The sequence below is a fragment of the Grampus griseus genome, assembly GCF_964374135.1.
Source record: "Grampus griseus genome assembly, chromosome: 5".
Lineage (NCBI taxonomy): Eukaryota > Metazoa > Chordata > Mammalia > Artiodactyla > Delphinidae > Grampus > Grampus griseus.
The window spans coordinates 63242960-63259582 of NC_138998.1; the positions used below are offsets into that span (position 1 = coordinate 63242960).

Consider the following 16623-nt stretch of genomic DNA (forward strand, 5'->3'; position numbering starts at 1 on the left):
CGCCTCGGAGGTGAAGTGTACTGCGCTGATTGGCTGTGAGGCGCCGGCCGCGTGTGATGTCCCGAGCAGCGATTGGCTCTGGCCCGCTGGGTGCTTCTCTCGCCGGGACTCGGGACTCCCGGGAAGTGGACTGGTAGAGGAGGGGGGCAAGCTAGCTGTCGCTCCCGACTAAGTCGGAGACTCCGGCGTGAGGCGGCCTCTCAGGGCCGGGTGGGCTGGCGAGCCGACGCGGCGGCGGCGGCCGAGGCTGTGAAGAGTGCGGGGGTCAGGGGCCCGCACAGAGAGACCATGGCCCCGCAGAACCTGGGCACCTTCTGCCTGTTGCTGCTGTACCTCATCGGGGCCGTGATCGCCGGGTGAGGAACTGGCATCCGCGGGCACGGGGCCCTTAAGTCAGTCTTGGCTGGGGAGGGGGCTTGAGGGAGGAGGGGGCATTGTCAGACTTGGGGAGTGGAGAGGGGCGTTGCTATGGTGAGGCGGTGGAGCGGAGGAATGGGTAGCGTGGGCCAGGCTTGTGGGGTGGAGAGGAGAGCAGAGGGTGATATGGGTGAGAGGGGCTTAGACCCAGAAGACCTAGAGCTAGATTTGCCTAGAGAAGTGAGGGTTGGATGCAGTGCCAAAAGCAACGTGGTGTGAGGGGGCTGCTGAACTGGAGAAGAGGACGATGCAGTGTTGAGCCTGCAACAAGCCATTGGGCGGACATTAAGTGGGTGGGTTATGATGCCAGGCCAAGTGAGGAAGTGGGGAGGACAGGTTAGGGAGGCCATGCTGGGATTGAAGGAAGTTGGATTGAGGGAGCAAGGCAGACCCTTGGGAGAGCCCTTGTACTTCTCAGCTTCTTGAGATGATGAGCTTGAGTTGTCATCATGCCTCACTGTCTCTCCATGGAGCATTCTTAGGAAGCTGAATGGTATTACGAGCGGGGAAAAAAACATTTCCACTACTACACCAATAGGTAGTAAACTGGGATTCTAGACCACCCCCCCACCCCCACCCCACTTACAAATTATGTGACCTTGAAGGAACATTTCAATTCTCATCTGTGACATGAGGATGATAATGTGCCACCTGTTTGAAGGAAGTAGGACCACCTGAACTCTTGAGATTCTCCGGCCTTTAATAAGATCCACTATCGTATAGGCCTGCTGACCACAGGGTATGATATGCCAGGTTCATATTTTAGAATGTGGGGAATAGTAAAGTCTTAGCTTTTGACAAATTTATAGGTTGCTCTGAATGTAGAAAGCACTACCTAGCAGAGCTTTAAACTTTAAGTACTTGTTATTCTCTTAAAAGTTTTTTCCCTGTGCATATATGCTTCAACTTTGTTGGGTTTTTTTCTTCTGAAACATATTAAATTTCTGAAAAAATTAACTTCTCCTAGGTAATGCTTTATTGGGTTTTTTAACATGTTTTTTGTTAGTACTTTTTGCACTTAAAGGAATGGGTACCTTAAGTTGTTTAAACAAGATGTCAGGATAAATACTGTTAGTACTGTAGCTATAAACTTCAGTTTTTCCTAAAGGATTCTCTTGGGAACCGTCATGTTGATGCTGAGTTATGCCAGCCATCTTTTCCCTGTATTTTTCTCAGCTGTTACTTAACCATTTTTATATTAAGTATATCCTAAGCCTCATTTTTTATATAGCTAGCTCTTTTGTCATTAACATTAGTGAAACTTTTGATTTATTTAGTTCTTGTCTCAAGAGATGTCAAGTTTTTGCAGATTTTTGGGGTGTGGCGATAAAGCACCTAAATAATCCTCATGGAACCCCTTGTCAGTGATAGTTTTTAAAATTTATACATAAAATGATTAAATGATTTTCCTGAAGTGTGACTAAGAGCTTATGAAATACATTTTTTTAAAAAGTTCTGTCATATATTACGTGGATCTTGATACCCCAATGCATTTTTCCCCACTGCATTTTAAAATTACCATCATTACTACATCATCTCCCTGTGAACAACTTTCCCATCCCTTTGGTTGAGAGAATGCATTTTCAGAGTAATTTCTGCTGACTCTGGCAAAATGAATAGACTTTTGTGAGCATGCTTATTTATTCATTTCATTCAACGAATATTTATTGGTGTCTTCTATGGGCTGGCTATGGTCCCTGCCCTAAAAGTTTGTTAGTCTTATTCTGTCTTCCCATTGGCCCTTCCTGCAAAGATTCCCTTTACAATTAATTTGGTTCCAACATAGTTCCTGGCAAGGAGGTCAGTGGATCTCCACTTTATCTCCTAGCTCATGCCATGTACATATTTGCAGCTGCTGGGACTTATAGGCACCTGCATATGGGTTCCAGCAGCTGTCTCTAATTAAGACTTGACCTAGACAAACTAGTATAACCACTAGTAATGACTGCAAAATTGAAATTTTCTCTCTCAGCAAAAAACTCCACAACTCATCCATTCAAATGGGTGTTACTCTCTCTTCAAGCTTTTTATTTGGGCTTTGACTTAACCTCTGTGTTAACCTCTGAAGTTAACTTCAGTCACTTCATCTTTAACATTCCAAGAGTGCTACTGTTAGAACATTTCTGTGACATAATCTTTTTGAACAAAGAAATTCATCCTTTGAGATTGACCTTTGGAAGCAGTCAAAAGTCATTTGAAGTCAATAATAGGGGAGAAAAAAGAGAGTCAATTTGAGTATACAGTTCTTGGTTGAAAATGATGTGTGACCATGAAATAAGAAAATGACTTTCTTGACTAAAGGTAGTTCTAAGAGAAGAATGCCAGAGATATTTTGAATAATTCTAGTATTGTTCAAAAAGTACATAGCCTCTCATTGTGATTACTTCAATATGAGACTCATTACAAATTCTGGTGTGTTCTCTTTTTAGTCATTCTTTTTCGTGTGTCACGTGGGTACCTTCATTTTCCTACCTCTTTGCTCAGACACAAACCTAAATGTAAAGGAAAAAATTTCACTTTTAAAAATGTAATGTATCAACTCTTCAATGAAATATCTTCTCCCTTTCCCCCACCCTCAGGCGAGATTTCTATAAGATCTTAGGGGTGCCTCGCAGTGCCTCTATAAAGGATATTAAAAAGGCCTACAGGAAACTAGCCCTGCAGCTTCATCCTGACCGGAATCCTGATGATCCTCGAGCGCAGGAGAAATTCCAGGATCTGGGTGCTGCTTATGAGGTGAGTCAGGAAAAGGATAAAGTGTGAATAAAACCTACAGATACAGAAAAAGCCATGTAATGCTGAGTAACACTCCCATTTTTCAAGTCACTTTTTTAAAAAAAATTGACAATAGATAAAAGTAGCAGTTGATGCTATATTGTACATTAATGTTAGTAGGTGCTACTTCCTGCCCTTTTCATTTCAGTATTTGTCTTATTAAGGAGAGTAATGTTGAAAAAGACGAATGAAAGAAAATAGGATCAGTAGGTTAATACGTAGACTGATGATCAATCAATCCGTTTGAGAGTTGGAGCCAGAAACAGAAATAAAATCTAAATGAGGATTGCAAATCCACATGTGCCCATGTGGATCAGGCAGATAACATTCAGGGCAGGTATAAGATAAAACAGGAGAGTGGATATTCTACCTCCATGTTAGGAATCAGTAGCGATTGAAGAGGACTGTGACAAGCTGAAGACTTCTTGCCCCATTTCAAGGGAACAGCTGTTATTCAACACCAGCCAGTTTTTGCCATATACAGATGCAAACACTGTGTTTGCACACCGTGGCCAGATCATTTAATTTTTCAAGAGGAGTGGAAATCCTGATTTTTTGGTAAATTCTCCTGGTTGTAAAATGTTGGTAACTGATTCAATTTTAAATTTTCTTTTTCGTGCAAATCAAAGAAAACACAGCTGTAGTTTGAATTTGCAACCTGTAATCTAGAGGTCAAAATACTTTCATGTGTATCATCTCATTTAATCTTCATTAGGACACCTTGAGATATAGTAGAGCTGGGCATATTCTTATTACTATTTTTAAAAAATTTTTTAACAACACAGAGGAATATTTACTGAATGCTTAATAATCTTTTTACTATTTGAAAAACCATTATACACAGAACCTTTCAACACGGTGGTGAAAAAATTTTACAAATAAGTCACTGATAATCTTTCATATGTATTAATTTAGGAGTTAGCTGTTTTGTGTGTGTTGCAATTCACCTTTCCCCTAGAAATAGAATACTATTATTCTGTGGTTATACTTTTTCTTTTCAGCTTTATTGAGATATAATTGACAAATAAAATTGTAAGATATTTAGAGTATATATTGTGATTACTTGGTACACATATACATTGTGAAAGGATTTCACCCATCTAGTTAATCCATCACCTCATATATTTATTGTTTTGGTGAGAACATTTAAGCTCTGCTTTCTTAGCAAATTTCAGTTATACAGTACAGTGTTATCAATTCTAGTCACCATTTATTCACATTTTCTAAAAGGGCACAGAAAAAAATAATTTGACTCCAAAAGTCAGAGAGCTACAACTTCTGAATTCAAATTAAATCCCTGTATAGTGAGAAGACTGAAAACAAATCTGAAAAATATTTTAGTGGAAAAAACCCAGAAGGAAGGGATCCCAAGGCCTCCTAGGTTAAAGAAGTGAATGAACCAAAACAGTGACTTATATACCCAGGTGAAACCTAGAACTAATGGGGTTTCCCTTTCTTCTCTCAACACCTGTAGGACCAAAGTTCCTAACCTCGGGCCCACAAATAAACTTGAGAGGGTTGGTGGACCCTCCTAAATTACTGTATGTAACATTTTCTTTCTCGTTGATAATATGGATTCCATATTTCACACTGTGTTTCCCATGAGTATTCCCATTGCTTGCTAGGAACCCAATAATCAAAAATATTTTCTGGGGAAGCTGTTGCTAAGAATTTACCGTGCTCTTTAAAAACTCTACCATGTTCTTTAGCCATGACCTAGGCAAGGCTATACATAGATCATTCATGATATTGCAGTTTAACTCTTAAGAACCTTTCTGGTCACTAGTTCAAATTTTCTTTTTTCTTTGTATCATTCACTTGATTGCCTGCCTTTGGTCCTTAGATAAATTAGTGTTCACAAATCAGAATCCCAGTAAAGTTGAAGAGTCTTTTGTGAATACAAATCTGTCTTCTCTACTGAGCTGGGATTACTACTGGCATTTTAATTAGTTGAGACTCTGGTTGGTTGGCCAATCAACTAAGAAACTCCTTTTTTTCTTTTAATAATAAAAGTTTCCAAGACTATGGAATAAAGTTGCATTCCTTAGACAGAAGAAAAGTGAGGAGTAAGTGAACGGTAATAGATAACTTTAAGAGTAATTTGGGGGTAGTTATTACAGAAGCCTCCTATGTCCAAAAAGAAGCTGACTTAAAAAAATAGTCTTTGTTTTGGGGTTTTGAAATGGTGTTTCTTATGGACCCAAATGTGGGGTTCATTTCTTTGCCAAGACAGGAACAGAGAAGTAGACTTGAAAGTGAAAATATTGGAAATCCAGATCACATAATAATGAGTTTTGTTTTGTTTTGTTTGTTTTTAAAGTTAACTCTGCCCGTTTCTACTTCCCCAAAGTGGCTATTTTTTTAGGATATTTACCAAACTATTTTTTTCTCACCTGGTCTATCACAGTGGCTTTAGTTGAGTACTCTGGTCCCTTCTAGACTAACCCATTTGTCTTTGCTTTTAAGAATGCTCACTCTCTTGTACACTGAATTTCTTTTTATCCTTCTAAATGTATCTTAAATGTTAGTAGATTTTTGCTGTGGCACCTTACACATCATTCAGGCCCTGAGCCAAAAGTGTGTCCTATTTACATACGCCAGTTAGATCTTCCCTTTCTTTTGCTGAGTCAACAAGCCCCATCTACTTCCAACCTCACGTTTCCTGAGCCAACACAAGTATGGGTTTGAAATAACTTTCTCCTTCAGTCTGCTATCTAAATAGACATTTAAGAATATCAAATAACATAAAGTTATTCAATTTTCAAAGTTATATGTGTGCATATATTTCAGAATGCTCTAAGTAAATGGGAAGCTTTTTTTTTGGGAGGGCAAATTTTGAAGAACATTGAAGCTTATTTTGTTTTACATTCTTTAGTTCTATATATGGAATGGTCCCAATGAGAAAGCATATACCTGTGACTGAGTATGTAGTTTGCTAAAACCATTAAAACTTCAGAAAGTCTTTTCAAGTTGTGAAATTGAGCTTGAGCGTCCTTCATAGAGCAGTGTCCCTTTTCACTCTTTGCAGTTCAAACTCAGGAGGTTATGAGCTGTGTGTGGCAGACAGCATTCTTCCACAAATGGATTTCTACATGAATCAAAAGAATGAAAAGGGAATATGAAAATATTGCAGTGTAGAGCTTTCTGGAGACCTGTCATTGGAGTCCCTTGACTTACCAGTCTTTTAATGTGTGTGTGGTAGTGGGGTGCAGGGGTTATGGTATAGATGTGTAGGGCTGAGCAAACTTGACGGCTGTCCTAGTTTACTGCTTCTGTGACTAATGACAGTCTGTCATAGTCATGTCCTAGTTTATAGTTTAGAGAGAGAATATAACATAGTGGTTAACAGCCTAAACACTGGAGTCAAACTACGGGGGAAGTAAACCTGAGGAATTCATCTCACCTCTTCCTGTTACTGCCCTCACATTCATAGCCATGTCGCTAATCTCCAGCATGATATTTATGTGGCTAGGTGAGTTTTGATAAATTTAAATTAAAAACATGAATGGAGCATTGTGGAAAGTTACAAAATGAGCACTGATCAAAGAATTTAGTCTGATAAAGAAAATAACTTTATAAACATGCCTTAATACCATACATAATGAAAACTGAATTCCACTAAAATTTTACACACAGTATCAGAGTTTAAAAAAACAAAAACATAAATGTGAATTCACCTTACCTGAATATTACCAACTCATAATCTTTTCTTCCACTGGCTTTTGCCCCCAGGTTCTGTCAGATAGTGAGAAACGGAAACAATATGATACTTACGGTGAAGAAGGATTAAAAGATGGGCATCAGAGCTCCCATGGAGACATTTTTTCACAGTAAGTAATTTATCTATCTGCAGGGTATTAGTGTCTGAGAATGGATCACTTAGTGATTATTAAAGAATTATCCTTGCTCCCTTGTTCAGAAGCTTTCGATGAAGAGTACAACTCAACTGATCCTTGACCAAGAGGTCATTCATCATCCTTTCTGTGGGAATATACTCCTCTATTTTCACAAAGCTCCAGAAAAGACAGGTGGCACTAAAAGGGATGTCCATCTAGCCAACCATATCAATTAAATCAACTCTGACTGTGTTGGGGGGGATATATGTTGGAAACCAGTTCATTGTATCTCCCTGCTGTCTTAGAATCTGCAAACCACTTAATGAGCAAAGGTGATTCTTACAAGCGGAGAGAGAAATTCCTACTCTCATACCCCAAACTGACTCTTCATCCCATCCACCAGAGAGGGATGGTTATGATAATCAGCATTGTTGGAAGGAGTTGGGTTAGAGGCTCTTCATCCCTTGCTGGGCCCAGCTTTCTGGGAGTGCTGAGAGGCTGGAATAATAAACATCTTTCCTTCCCGCTCTTTGAGCCCCTCTTTGTTGAGCATTTGAATTTTCATATGTCCTGATGATGCATGAATAGGAGATCTTGATCTGGGGTTTCAAGTCAAGTTATAAATAAAAAGATGTTTGAATATGCATTTCTATGGGGATAGGATGCATTGCTTTCTTCAGATTCTCTTCAGATTCTCAAAGAGAATTTTCTTTAGATTCTCAGATTTCTTCAGATTTGTGAACGCTTCCCCAAAAGAAGTAAGAATCACTGTTGCTACAACAGCTTCCCTCATTTAGTGTTTGGGGGTGACAGTAGATTTTCAGGACTTAGGACGATGTGTGAGTAATATTATTAGGAAATCTTTCTCTTCCCCAGGATTGATTTGGCTGCTTTGGCCTACCAGGGAAGTGTCCTGTTTGAACCCCTTAGCAGTTAGAAGTGATACCCAGGGATGCCAGAAAGAAAAAAGGCTCTGCCCTTGCTCCTTCCCCACCAAAATCCTCCCTCTCTGCTTTTATTTAAGATGCAGGGAATCCATTCACCAAGATTGGGTTTTGGTTTTGTTTTTTGGAGGGGTTGGGGTTGTTGTATATTTGTCATCACTATGCTAACATCTGAGGCTCTTAATAACCAAAACTTAACATCAAGAGTAGAACTCCTATGCAATTGAAGGTCACTGTTTATAGTAATCTCAAAGTGACGCTTCTGTTACTTAACAAATTAATTTTCGTCTTATGAGACCAGAATTTCCTTTTCTGTAAGATCCAGAGTTTTACTAAGGCTGATGCTTTTTTAGTTTAATTATGTTTCCAAGATTCTTGTACAAAGCAGTGGCTTGTTTCAGCAAAGTTAGTTTCTAAAAAAGCATGTAAAGGTGAACACTACAAATGTCCAAAATTACCATTAGGTTTGGCAATACATGAATTTATATAGACTATACCCTTTCTCTCTGTCTCCATTATATCCTGATATTTGTCAGTATTGAGAGAGATTATTTTTTCATTGATTAAGAATTCATTGGCATACTGTATACACTGTACTGTGTGTCTGGACAATATTAAAAAGTAAATTTTTTTGTAGTAGGGGCAATATAGTTGACATTATATAAATTAAAAATTGTGTATGATGTATGACTCCAATGTATTAAAATGTCTTTCAGTTTTGCTCACTGGTGGGACACAATATTTTATCAATGTGAAGAAAACTAAAATTGTAAGAGGTGAACTCTGATATCTTTTCACGATGATTTTACACTTACCAACAGCTTCTTTGGAGATTTTGGTTTCATGTTTGGAGGAACCCCTCGTCAGCAAGACAGAAATATTCCAAGAGGAAGTGATATTATTGTAGATCTAGAAGTCACTTTGGAAGAAGTATATGCAGGAAATTTTGTAGAAGTAAGTCCAAACTATACAGCTATTCATATTGACTCCCAGAATGTGTTCTTATGACTAAAAACAAGAGGTTTCTACGTACCTTCTCTGTCTTTTAGGGGGTGGGGAGGTGTATAGAATTGAATTAATCATAATTCTTCGTTCATGATATGCTGTTATTATTTCATGAACTCATCACTCAGCCCAAGAACTAAATAAAACAATACCAGGAGATATATCTACCTACATGCTACTTCCCTATTCCATTCACTTGCCTCCTTTCCCACGTAACTGTCTAATATCCTGAGTTTTGTCTTTATTGTTCTCTTGCCACTCGTGTTTGTTTGTTTTATTACGTATATAGGAATACCTGAATAATATATTGTTTACTTTCACTGTTTTTGACTTTGTAAAAATGATATCATACTATACATTATCTTCTGAGACTGGCCTTTTTTACTCACTCTTAATATTGTCAGAATTCATCCATGTTCTTGCTTATAGCTATAATTCTGCTGAAGAGAATTTCATTGTGACCACGTTGCATCAATAGGCATGTAGGTTACCTCCACGTTTTTTCAATTCCAAGCTGTGCTTTTAGGAAGTCTTGTACATATATCCAGGTAAAAATATTAATTTCCCATGTTCCCTTGCAGACCTGTTGTCTGTCATCATTGCTAATACATAATGTGCATCACTCTTTGCAGTTAGCATGCTCCTAAACAAATTCCTTTTTAATCTAATTATTGTAAAGGATGTATATGACCTTGCTATTTAAATGCCCCCATGGTAAGTTCTTTTTAAGAAAAAATTACCTTGAGAGAGCATAGTGATTAAAAGCACAGAGTTTGGAGCTAGACTGCCTGGTTTAGAATCCTGGCTCTACCATACATTGGTTATGTGACCTTGGTCGTATTACTGAGCCTTTCTGTGCTTTCATTCTTTCCTCTGTAAAATGGAGATAATAGCAGCATCTACCTCATAAAGCTGCTGTGAGGATTAAATGAGTTCATAAATATATGTGATTAGGGCCTTGCTTGGCACATACTAAGTGCTATAAAGTGTTGGCTCTAATTATTGTTATTGTTATTTATTCCGTTGACCTGGGCTTTCATATGTTCGTAGGCTTTGAGGGATTTTTCTCCAGGCATTCATGTCGTCTCACTGCATGAGCATGTGCCCTGTGATTAGTAGGTGTTTGACTAAACAGGCAAAATCAAGAGTACATTTCTTCATATATTTTAGCTTCTAGTGATTTAGAGGGATCAGAATGTTTACTTGCAGTCAGCTACAAGGAGATGATCGTTGTGTCTTTTCTTACGGGTTAGAGTATCTGAATCGAGACAGCACTGGAAAACACTGCCAGATTGAGTTGCCTGAAACAAGGAAGTGTTTTCATGAGGTTAATCATGACTAATCGTGGGGTGGGAGCCACAAACCAGCTTTTGAAGGCTGTGGTTGTTCTTCAGGGCTTACGCTTTACACAGCTCAGATTTCTCAAGAGATAGTAATTCTGTGCACTACTTTAACTCAGTAGTATTGTGTCATAGCTTAGAAAAGGTGATTCCACACATACTATCTTTCAGTTCTCTTCTTTCTTACCCTCCTCTCTCTTCTCCAACTTTAGAATTTGAGTCAGTTAAAGATCCATTTGCTCAACTCCTATGTGGGAGCTGACCTGTAACTCCTCCAAGACTTCTCTCAGCTGTGGGTCTCCCTGAGGGATGGCTTGGGAGAGAAGGGGAAGTGCCAACCCCGGCAGGTGCGCAGAGTCCCGATCTGGTGAGGAAACCAAAGGCTGTGGGACACAAGAGAGAAGCTGATCCTGTGTGTGTACTTGCTAGGTGGTTAGAAACAAACCCGTGGCAAGGCAGGCCCCTGGCAAACGGAAGTGCAACTGCAGGCAGGAGATGCGGACCACCCAGCTGGGCCCCGGCCGCTTCCAGATGACCCAGGAGGTGGTCTGCGACGAGTGCCCAAATGTCAAGTGAGTGCAAGCACCTTCTTTGCTCTGCCAAGGGACACTTTAATCATCTCATTTGTCTAATAAAATGCCAATGGTCCATACCTAGATTTTTTTTCCCTCCCTGTCCCCCATCCTTCTCTCTCTCCCTCATGTTCTGCCAGAGGATAGAGCAAAGAAATGTACAGTTTAATTTTTTCTGAAAGTACCTATTAAGAATATCTCCTTTTATGTTTATGAACTAATAAGCAGTGCCCTTTATTTCTGAATATACTTAAAAAAAATGTTGATATTTTTCCGTTTTCCTACTTGGAATGTTTCCTTTTTCCTACTTGGAATACTTAGAGCAATCTTATGTGTACAGCTAACATTTCAGATTAGAGAAGTACTATTTGCTGATTTATGTTATAAATACAACTGTTTAATTGAACCTTCAATTGTATATATTAAAACTAGCTCAGTTATTTGTGGGATCAGTGAAAAAAATCAAATAGGATAAACTCTTCTGTTAGATTTTCTGATAAACATGATGCTGTCCTTTCAGGTGCACGTTTATGTAAGTGCGAGTAGTTTTCTCTGTTACTGATCACCCACTTCAAGGCAATCAGTCTACTGCAGGCTTTTTTGGAGTCAGCAGTCGCATGGTTATGTGATATATAGTAACTTTGCCCTGGCTTTTGGCAGGTGGAAGGTGTAAATGGATATCAGGTGGTTTTGTCATTTAGGGATACAGGATAGTCTTCCAAGAGAAAAGGTCTGATTGAGTAGATAAAACTTTATTATCTGTATCTGGGGTTTGGTTTATATTTTCTTCTTTTTTTTTTTTTCTTTTAAATGCTCTTTGTCTCAGACTAGTGAATGAAGAACGAACACTGGAGGTGGAAATTGAACCTGGGGTGAGAGATGGCATGGAGTACCCCTTTATTGGAGAAGGTGAAATATTGATATTGATGTTTTATTATTGTAACTTTATGCTCTCGCCTGCTTATGAACACCTCCCACCCCCACGTCACCCCATACCTCGTGGCCACCTAGTAAATGCATATATCATTTCCAACACACTTCAGTCAGTTTTAGGACACAGAAAGCCTTTTTATGACCATCCTTAAGCATCCTGGCTGGTCCACTTAAGCAGTAGCATTACTGTTTATCCTTTGACTATCATGGCCAAAAGTTACTGTCAAGTAGCCTAAGTTAGGTCAAAGTTTAAATGTTCAGAACTTAATGGATTAATTTTAACTCAGCAATGAAAGAAGTTATGTAACTCTAGTTGGCATTAATAAGATGCTCTCAGACCTCACTTAGGGGTTAAATTTAAATCTCTAGAAGAAAAATAGCTTTAAAACATCAGATTCAGGAGACCAGTGAATCATTCCTTGTTTAGGAAGTAGGTCAAGTTATTTATTGCTGTGTCTGAGTCCCAGGTGATCCTCACTAATAATCTGAGACTTGACATAACCAGGTAGACACAGACATGCTGCTCTCACAGATAGGCTTGACAGTCAAAGCCTAAGGTAGTGGCTTTAGAAAATTCTCTCAACTGCTAAATAGATTTGCAGCGTTCAACTTGCGTGGCTTACAGTGTGCTGTAATCTCTTCTCTTCTGACAAGGTGAGCCTCATGTGGATGGAGAGCCAGGAGACTTACGGTTCCGAATCAAAGTTGTCAAGTAAGTAATCTCAGTTTAGAGGCCTTCTCTTTAGCCCTTGCTTTTCAGAGGAGTCAGGTTAAAGAAATATGGGTAGCCACCAGGGCTCTTCCAGACTTTTTCCTCTGTTTCATGCCCTTAATACCCTAAATATGTAACTCTACAGCCATACTGAAAATTTGGGGTAGGAGCCTAGGATTGAGTCCATTTATTTATTTACTCAGGACTTCCAAGTCCAAAAGATGTTGGGAGGAAAGCATCGATATTATGAGTAAGGAGCTGTGAAAGAGAGGCAGACAAGGAGACCAGAGATTTTAACTGAGGAAATACGGCCCCATACAAGAATGGGAGACTTTTCCATAGAAAGGAGCTTCTGTGACATGATCTGCAGCTGCTGGGCAGCTTCTCTGGTTGGCTTCTCTTCAACGTTCAGTTCTACTTACATAAGAATTTTACCTGGGACTCAGGCTTTCTTGTTTATCACTTGTCTCTTGTTACCACTTTGGAAACCAGTGATACCTCTGTTTCTAAGGATTCATTGAAACAAGGTTCCCACCCAAATATGGAGAAATGGGCCCCCAGTGCCAAGGACTTTTTTCCCTCATAGCACTCTTTAATCTCGGTGATCTTTCCCCAACCTTTCTCACCTACCTTGTCTTTCCCATCACTTCCCAGAGAAACTGGCACATGTACTATTCCCTGAATAAACCTGGTACCTTCTCAAGTCCTTATCTTTGCCAGAATTCCCTCTTGCCCTATCCCCACCCTCCCCTGCGCCCACCTTATTTGCAGCTTCAGAGCTGATCGGGCCTTACAAGCCCAACTCTAGAAGCCCCCCAGGACCCGTCCCTGATGCCCTTCTCCCCCAGTCCCACAGCCAGAAGTTGTCCTTCTCTCTTTTCCATAATCTAGTTACTTGTATTTTAATTACGTGCTTTGACTTCTGCTGATTGTAAGCTCCTTAAGATTAGGGTTTAATAAATCTTAGGCTACTTTACAGTCTTGATTAATACTATACACGAAGGAGTGTCTAATAAATGCCTATTTCTTGAAAGAGTGGCATTCATCCTTTTCCATGATTTTTCTAAAAACTTTTTGAACTCTTCCCAAAGAGAGACTTTGGAAGTTAATGATCTTTACCTTGTTCTGTTCTAGGCACCCAATATTTGAAAGGCGAGGAGATGACTTGTACACAAACGTGACAGTCTCCCTCGTGGAGTCTCTGGTGGGCTTCGATATGGATATTGCTCACTTGGATGGTCACAAGGTAAGCAAACCAGTTCTCCCACTTCCTGTCCTTTTAAAGCCTTCACATGGCTGCTGTTGAGGTTACTTCAGCCACTTCAGTCATTTGGAGCCACGGGAACTAAGTGCTCAGGCTTTGTCCTGTCATCTTTCCTCACTCTGCTGCTGAACGTGTAGCAGTAACAACGCCACAGACCCCTCAGCTACTCAGGTGATTGCACAGCCTTTGGCAGTCTCGTCCTTACAGTCTCCGTTGGTAAAAGCCTTACTTTTTTACGTGTTTCGTTTTTCTTTTTCTTTTTGAAAACCTTCTCTTTCTTTGGCTCACACTGTCCTAATGATGTTTCCCCTGCCCCTTCATCCTGCTGCTCTGAGCCATGACATGGGCTCTGGGCGCCAGTACTCACTGGAAGCTGTGTGTTGTGCTTCGAGAGTACCAGTCCTGCTCCAGTCCATCCCCTTTGCTTTCCAGGTACATATTTCCCGGGATAAGATCACCAGACCAGGAGCCAAGCTATGGAAGAAAGGGGAAGGGCTCCCCAACTTTGACAACAACAACATCAAGGGCTCTTTGATAATCACTTTTGATGTGGATTTTCCAAAAGAACAGTTATCAGAGGAAGCAAGAGAAGGTGAGGGTATAATGTTTACTGTTCAAGGAAAGATGAGGTCTACATTAGAAGGATTAGAGGCTTAGGGGTGAAGTCTGCAATGACTGATTGAGAAGAGGGCCCAGTCAGTGGGTCCTAAGTAAAAAGGAAAAGGTGAGAGAGGTCAAAACTGGAAAGAGGACAAAGAAGAAGGAATGGAAGACAGCCAAAGAGCTTTCTGTCCATTTCAATTGCCTCATCGGATTTTGTGGGATGTATGTGTGGTATGTGTGCCTGAGACACAAAGACAGGGGCTCACCTTGGACGTGCATGTATGGGTATCCACATGCGATAAAGTTAGACATTGGTAGTTACTTGTTTAATTCAGATCCCTGGTTGTCATAAGGCCTTTTGTGAGCCTCCCCATGACACATGCTCTTCAAACTCTGGGGAAGTCACTTTTTTGTTAACGGAGTCATTTGTTTGTTCTTTCCTCAGGTATCAAACAGCTGCTGAATCAAGGGTCAATGCAGAAGGTATACAATGGACTGCAAGGATATTAAGAGCGAATAAAATTGGACTTTGTTTTAAAATAAGTGAATCAGCGATATTTATTATCTGCAGGGTTTTTTGTTTTTATTTTCATTTTCAATATGCAAGTTTGGTTTAATTTTTTTTTCTTCTAATGATCGTCATGAAATGAATAAGAGGGCTTAAGAATTTGTCCATTCGTGTTGAGAAAAAAATGACCAGCAAAAGGTTTAATAATACCTCTCCCTTTGGGGATTTATGTCTGGTGCTGCCGCCTGAGTTTCAAGAATTAAAGCTGCAAGAGGACTCCAGGAGCAAAAGACACAGTATAAAGGGTTGGAGTTAATTGTTAGCTATTTCATTCGAAATGCCAACTGGAGAAGTCTGTTTTTAAATACAATTTTGTTGTTAATTTTTTCTTGACTCCTGTTTCTTGTTGGTGTAGTTACCCTGTTGTCTCTTCCATCTCCATTTTGGTCATTTTTCCTTGATCAGCCTCGCTTCCCTCCTTGGGGCCTGTGAGCTAGCTGGGTTTTCCTCCCATCAAGCAAGATGAATGCACAAACCTGTGGAAGAGTGATGAAGATCCAGTCCCTGTACCCAGTTAAACACACATGGCACTTTCTAGAAAGAAGCCTGAAGAAAATTAGAGATTGGAGTAGGTGAAACAAGGTCACACAACCACCTAATTGTCCTTGAGAAAGTATATTCCCTCTCATTTAATTTGGGAATAATCAAATCTGACATGGAAACTTTACTGTTTAGAAAGCACTTTTCATGTATCCAATCTCAGTTAACCTCATGTTTGAAAAGTCTTCGGCTTGTGTTAGGAACTAGGATTATTGTCGGCCCTAGAAAATGAATTTGAAGCAGTAGAGTTGCATGTTGTATTTGCTTCTCCCAGTGGAACCTAATTCAGGTGGTATGTGACGTCAATATATTTGACTTTGTAACCTCCTTCCCTTTTCTACATTATACAGTCAAATTACATTCTTTATGTTACTTTAGCTAGTGAATGTTTCAATGTTGTTGAACAACTGCTGTTGCAGAGTGTTTGTGGAGCTGCCTTCTAGCCATCAGTTTGGTTCCAGCAACATTCCCACCTTTGGCCATACAGCAGCCAATGCTGCTATTGCCTTTTCATTTATTTTGCCCTGTTTTATAAAAATTAGGGGAAAGGCGGTGGGGAGGAAATTTCATCCATTTAGAACAGTTAAGAACAAGCACACCAGGACTTCCCTGGTGACACTGGTTAAGAATCCTCCTGCCAATGCAGGTTACGTGGGTTCGAGCCCTGGTCTGGAAGATCCCAAATGCCATGGAGCAACTAAGCCCTTGGGCCACAACTACTGAGCCTGTGCTCTAGAGCACATGAGCCACAACTGCTGAGCCCGTGTGCCACAACTACTGAAGCCCACACGCCTAGAGCCCGTGCTTTGCAGCAAGAGAAGCCACTGCAACGAGAAGCCCGCGCATCGCGACGAAGAGTAGCCCCCGCTCGCCGCAACTAGAGAAAAGCCCGTGCGCAGCAACAAAGACCCAACGCAGCCAAAAATAAATTAAAAAAAGAAAAAGCGCACCTTTTAACCTCAATCAGACACTATTTTTTAAAAATTTACCTATTTTTATTTTTGGCTGTGTTGGGTCTTCGTTGCTGTGCGCGGGCTCTTTCTCTAGTTGTGGCGAGCGGGGGCTGCTCTTTGCTGTGGTGTGCGGGCTTCTCATTGTGGTGGCTTCTCTTGTG

The 16623-nt window shown here is 40.2% G+C and overlaps 1 protein-coding gene across 1 annotated transcript; it reads left to right on the plus strand.

Moving 5' to 3' along the window:
* Window positions 1-102: 102 nt before the first annotated feature.
* On the plus strand, window positions 103-15296 carry DNAJB11 (DnaJ heat shock protein family (Hsp40) member B11). Its single transcript, XM_082654685.1, has 10 exons — window positions 103-356; window positions 2997-3153; window positions 6925-7022; window positions 8794-8926; window positions 10747-10889; window positions 11716-11798; window positions 12477-12534; window positions 13669-13780; window positions 14231-14390; window positions 14847-15296. The coding sequence occupies exons 1-10, from the start codon at window positions 289-291 to the stop codon at window positions 14909-14911; spliced, it is 1077 nt and encodes a 358-aa protein (XP_082510811.1). The 5' UTR covers window positions 103-288; the 3' UTR covers window positions 14912-15296.
* Window positions 15297-16623: the final 1327 nt, after the last annotated feature.

Bases quoted from the DNA above. Each gene is read 5' to 3' on its own strand.
- DNAJB11 (XM_082654685.1), top strand. From the start codon at position 289: ATGGCCCCGCAGAACCTGGGCACCTTCTGCCTGTTGCTGCTGTACCTC. The intron at 357-2,996 runs GTGAGGAACTGG...CCCCACCCTCAG, and splicing joins ATCGGGGCCGTGATCGCCGG to GCGAGATTTCTATAAGATCT. The intron at 8,927-10,746 runs GTAAGTCCAAAC...TGTACTTGCTAG, and splicing joins ATGCAGGAAATTTTGTAGAA to GTGGTTAGAAACAAACCCGT.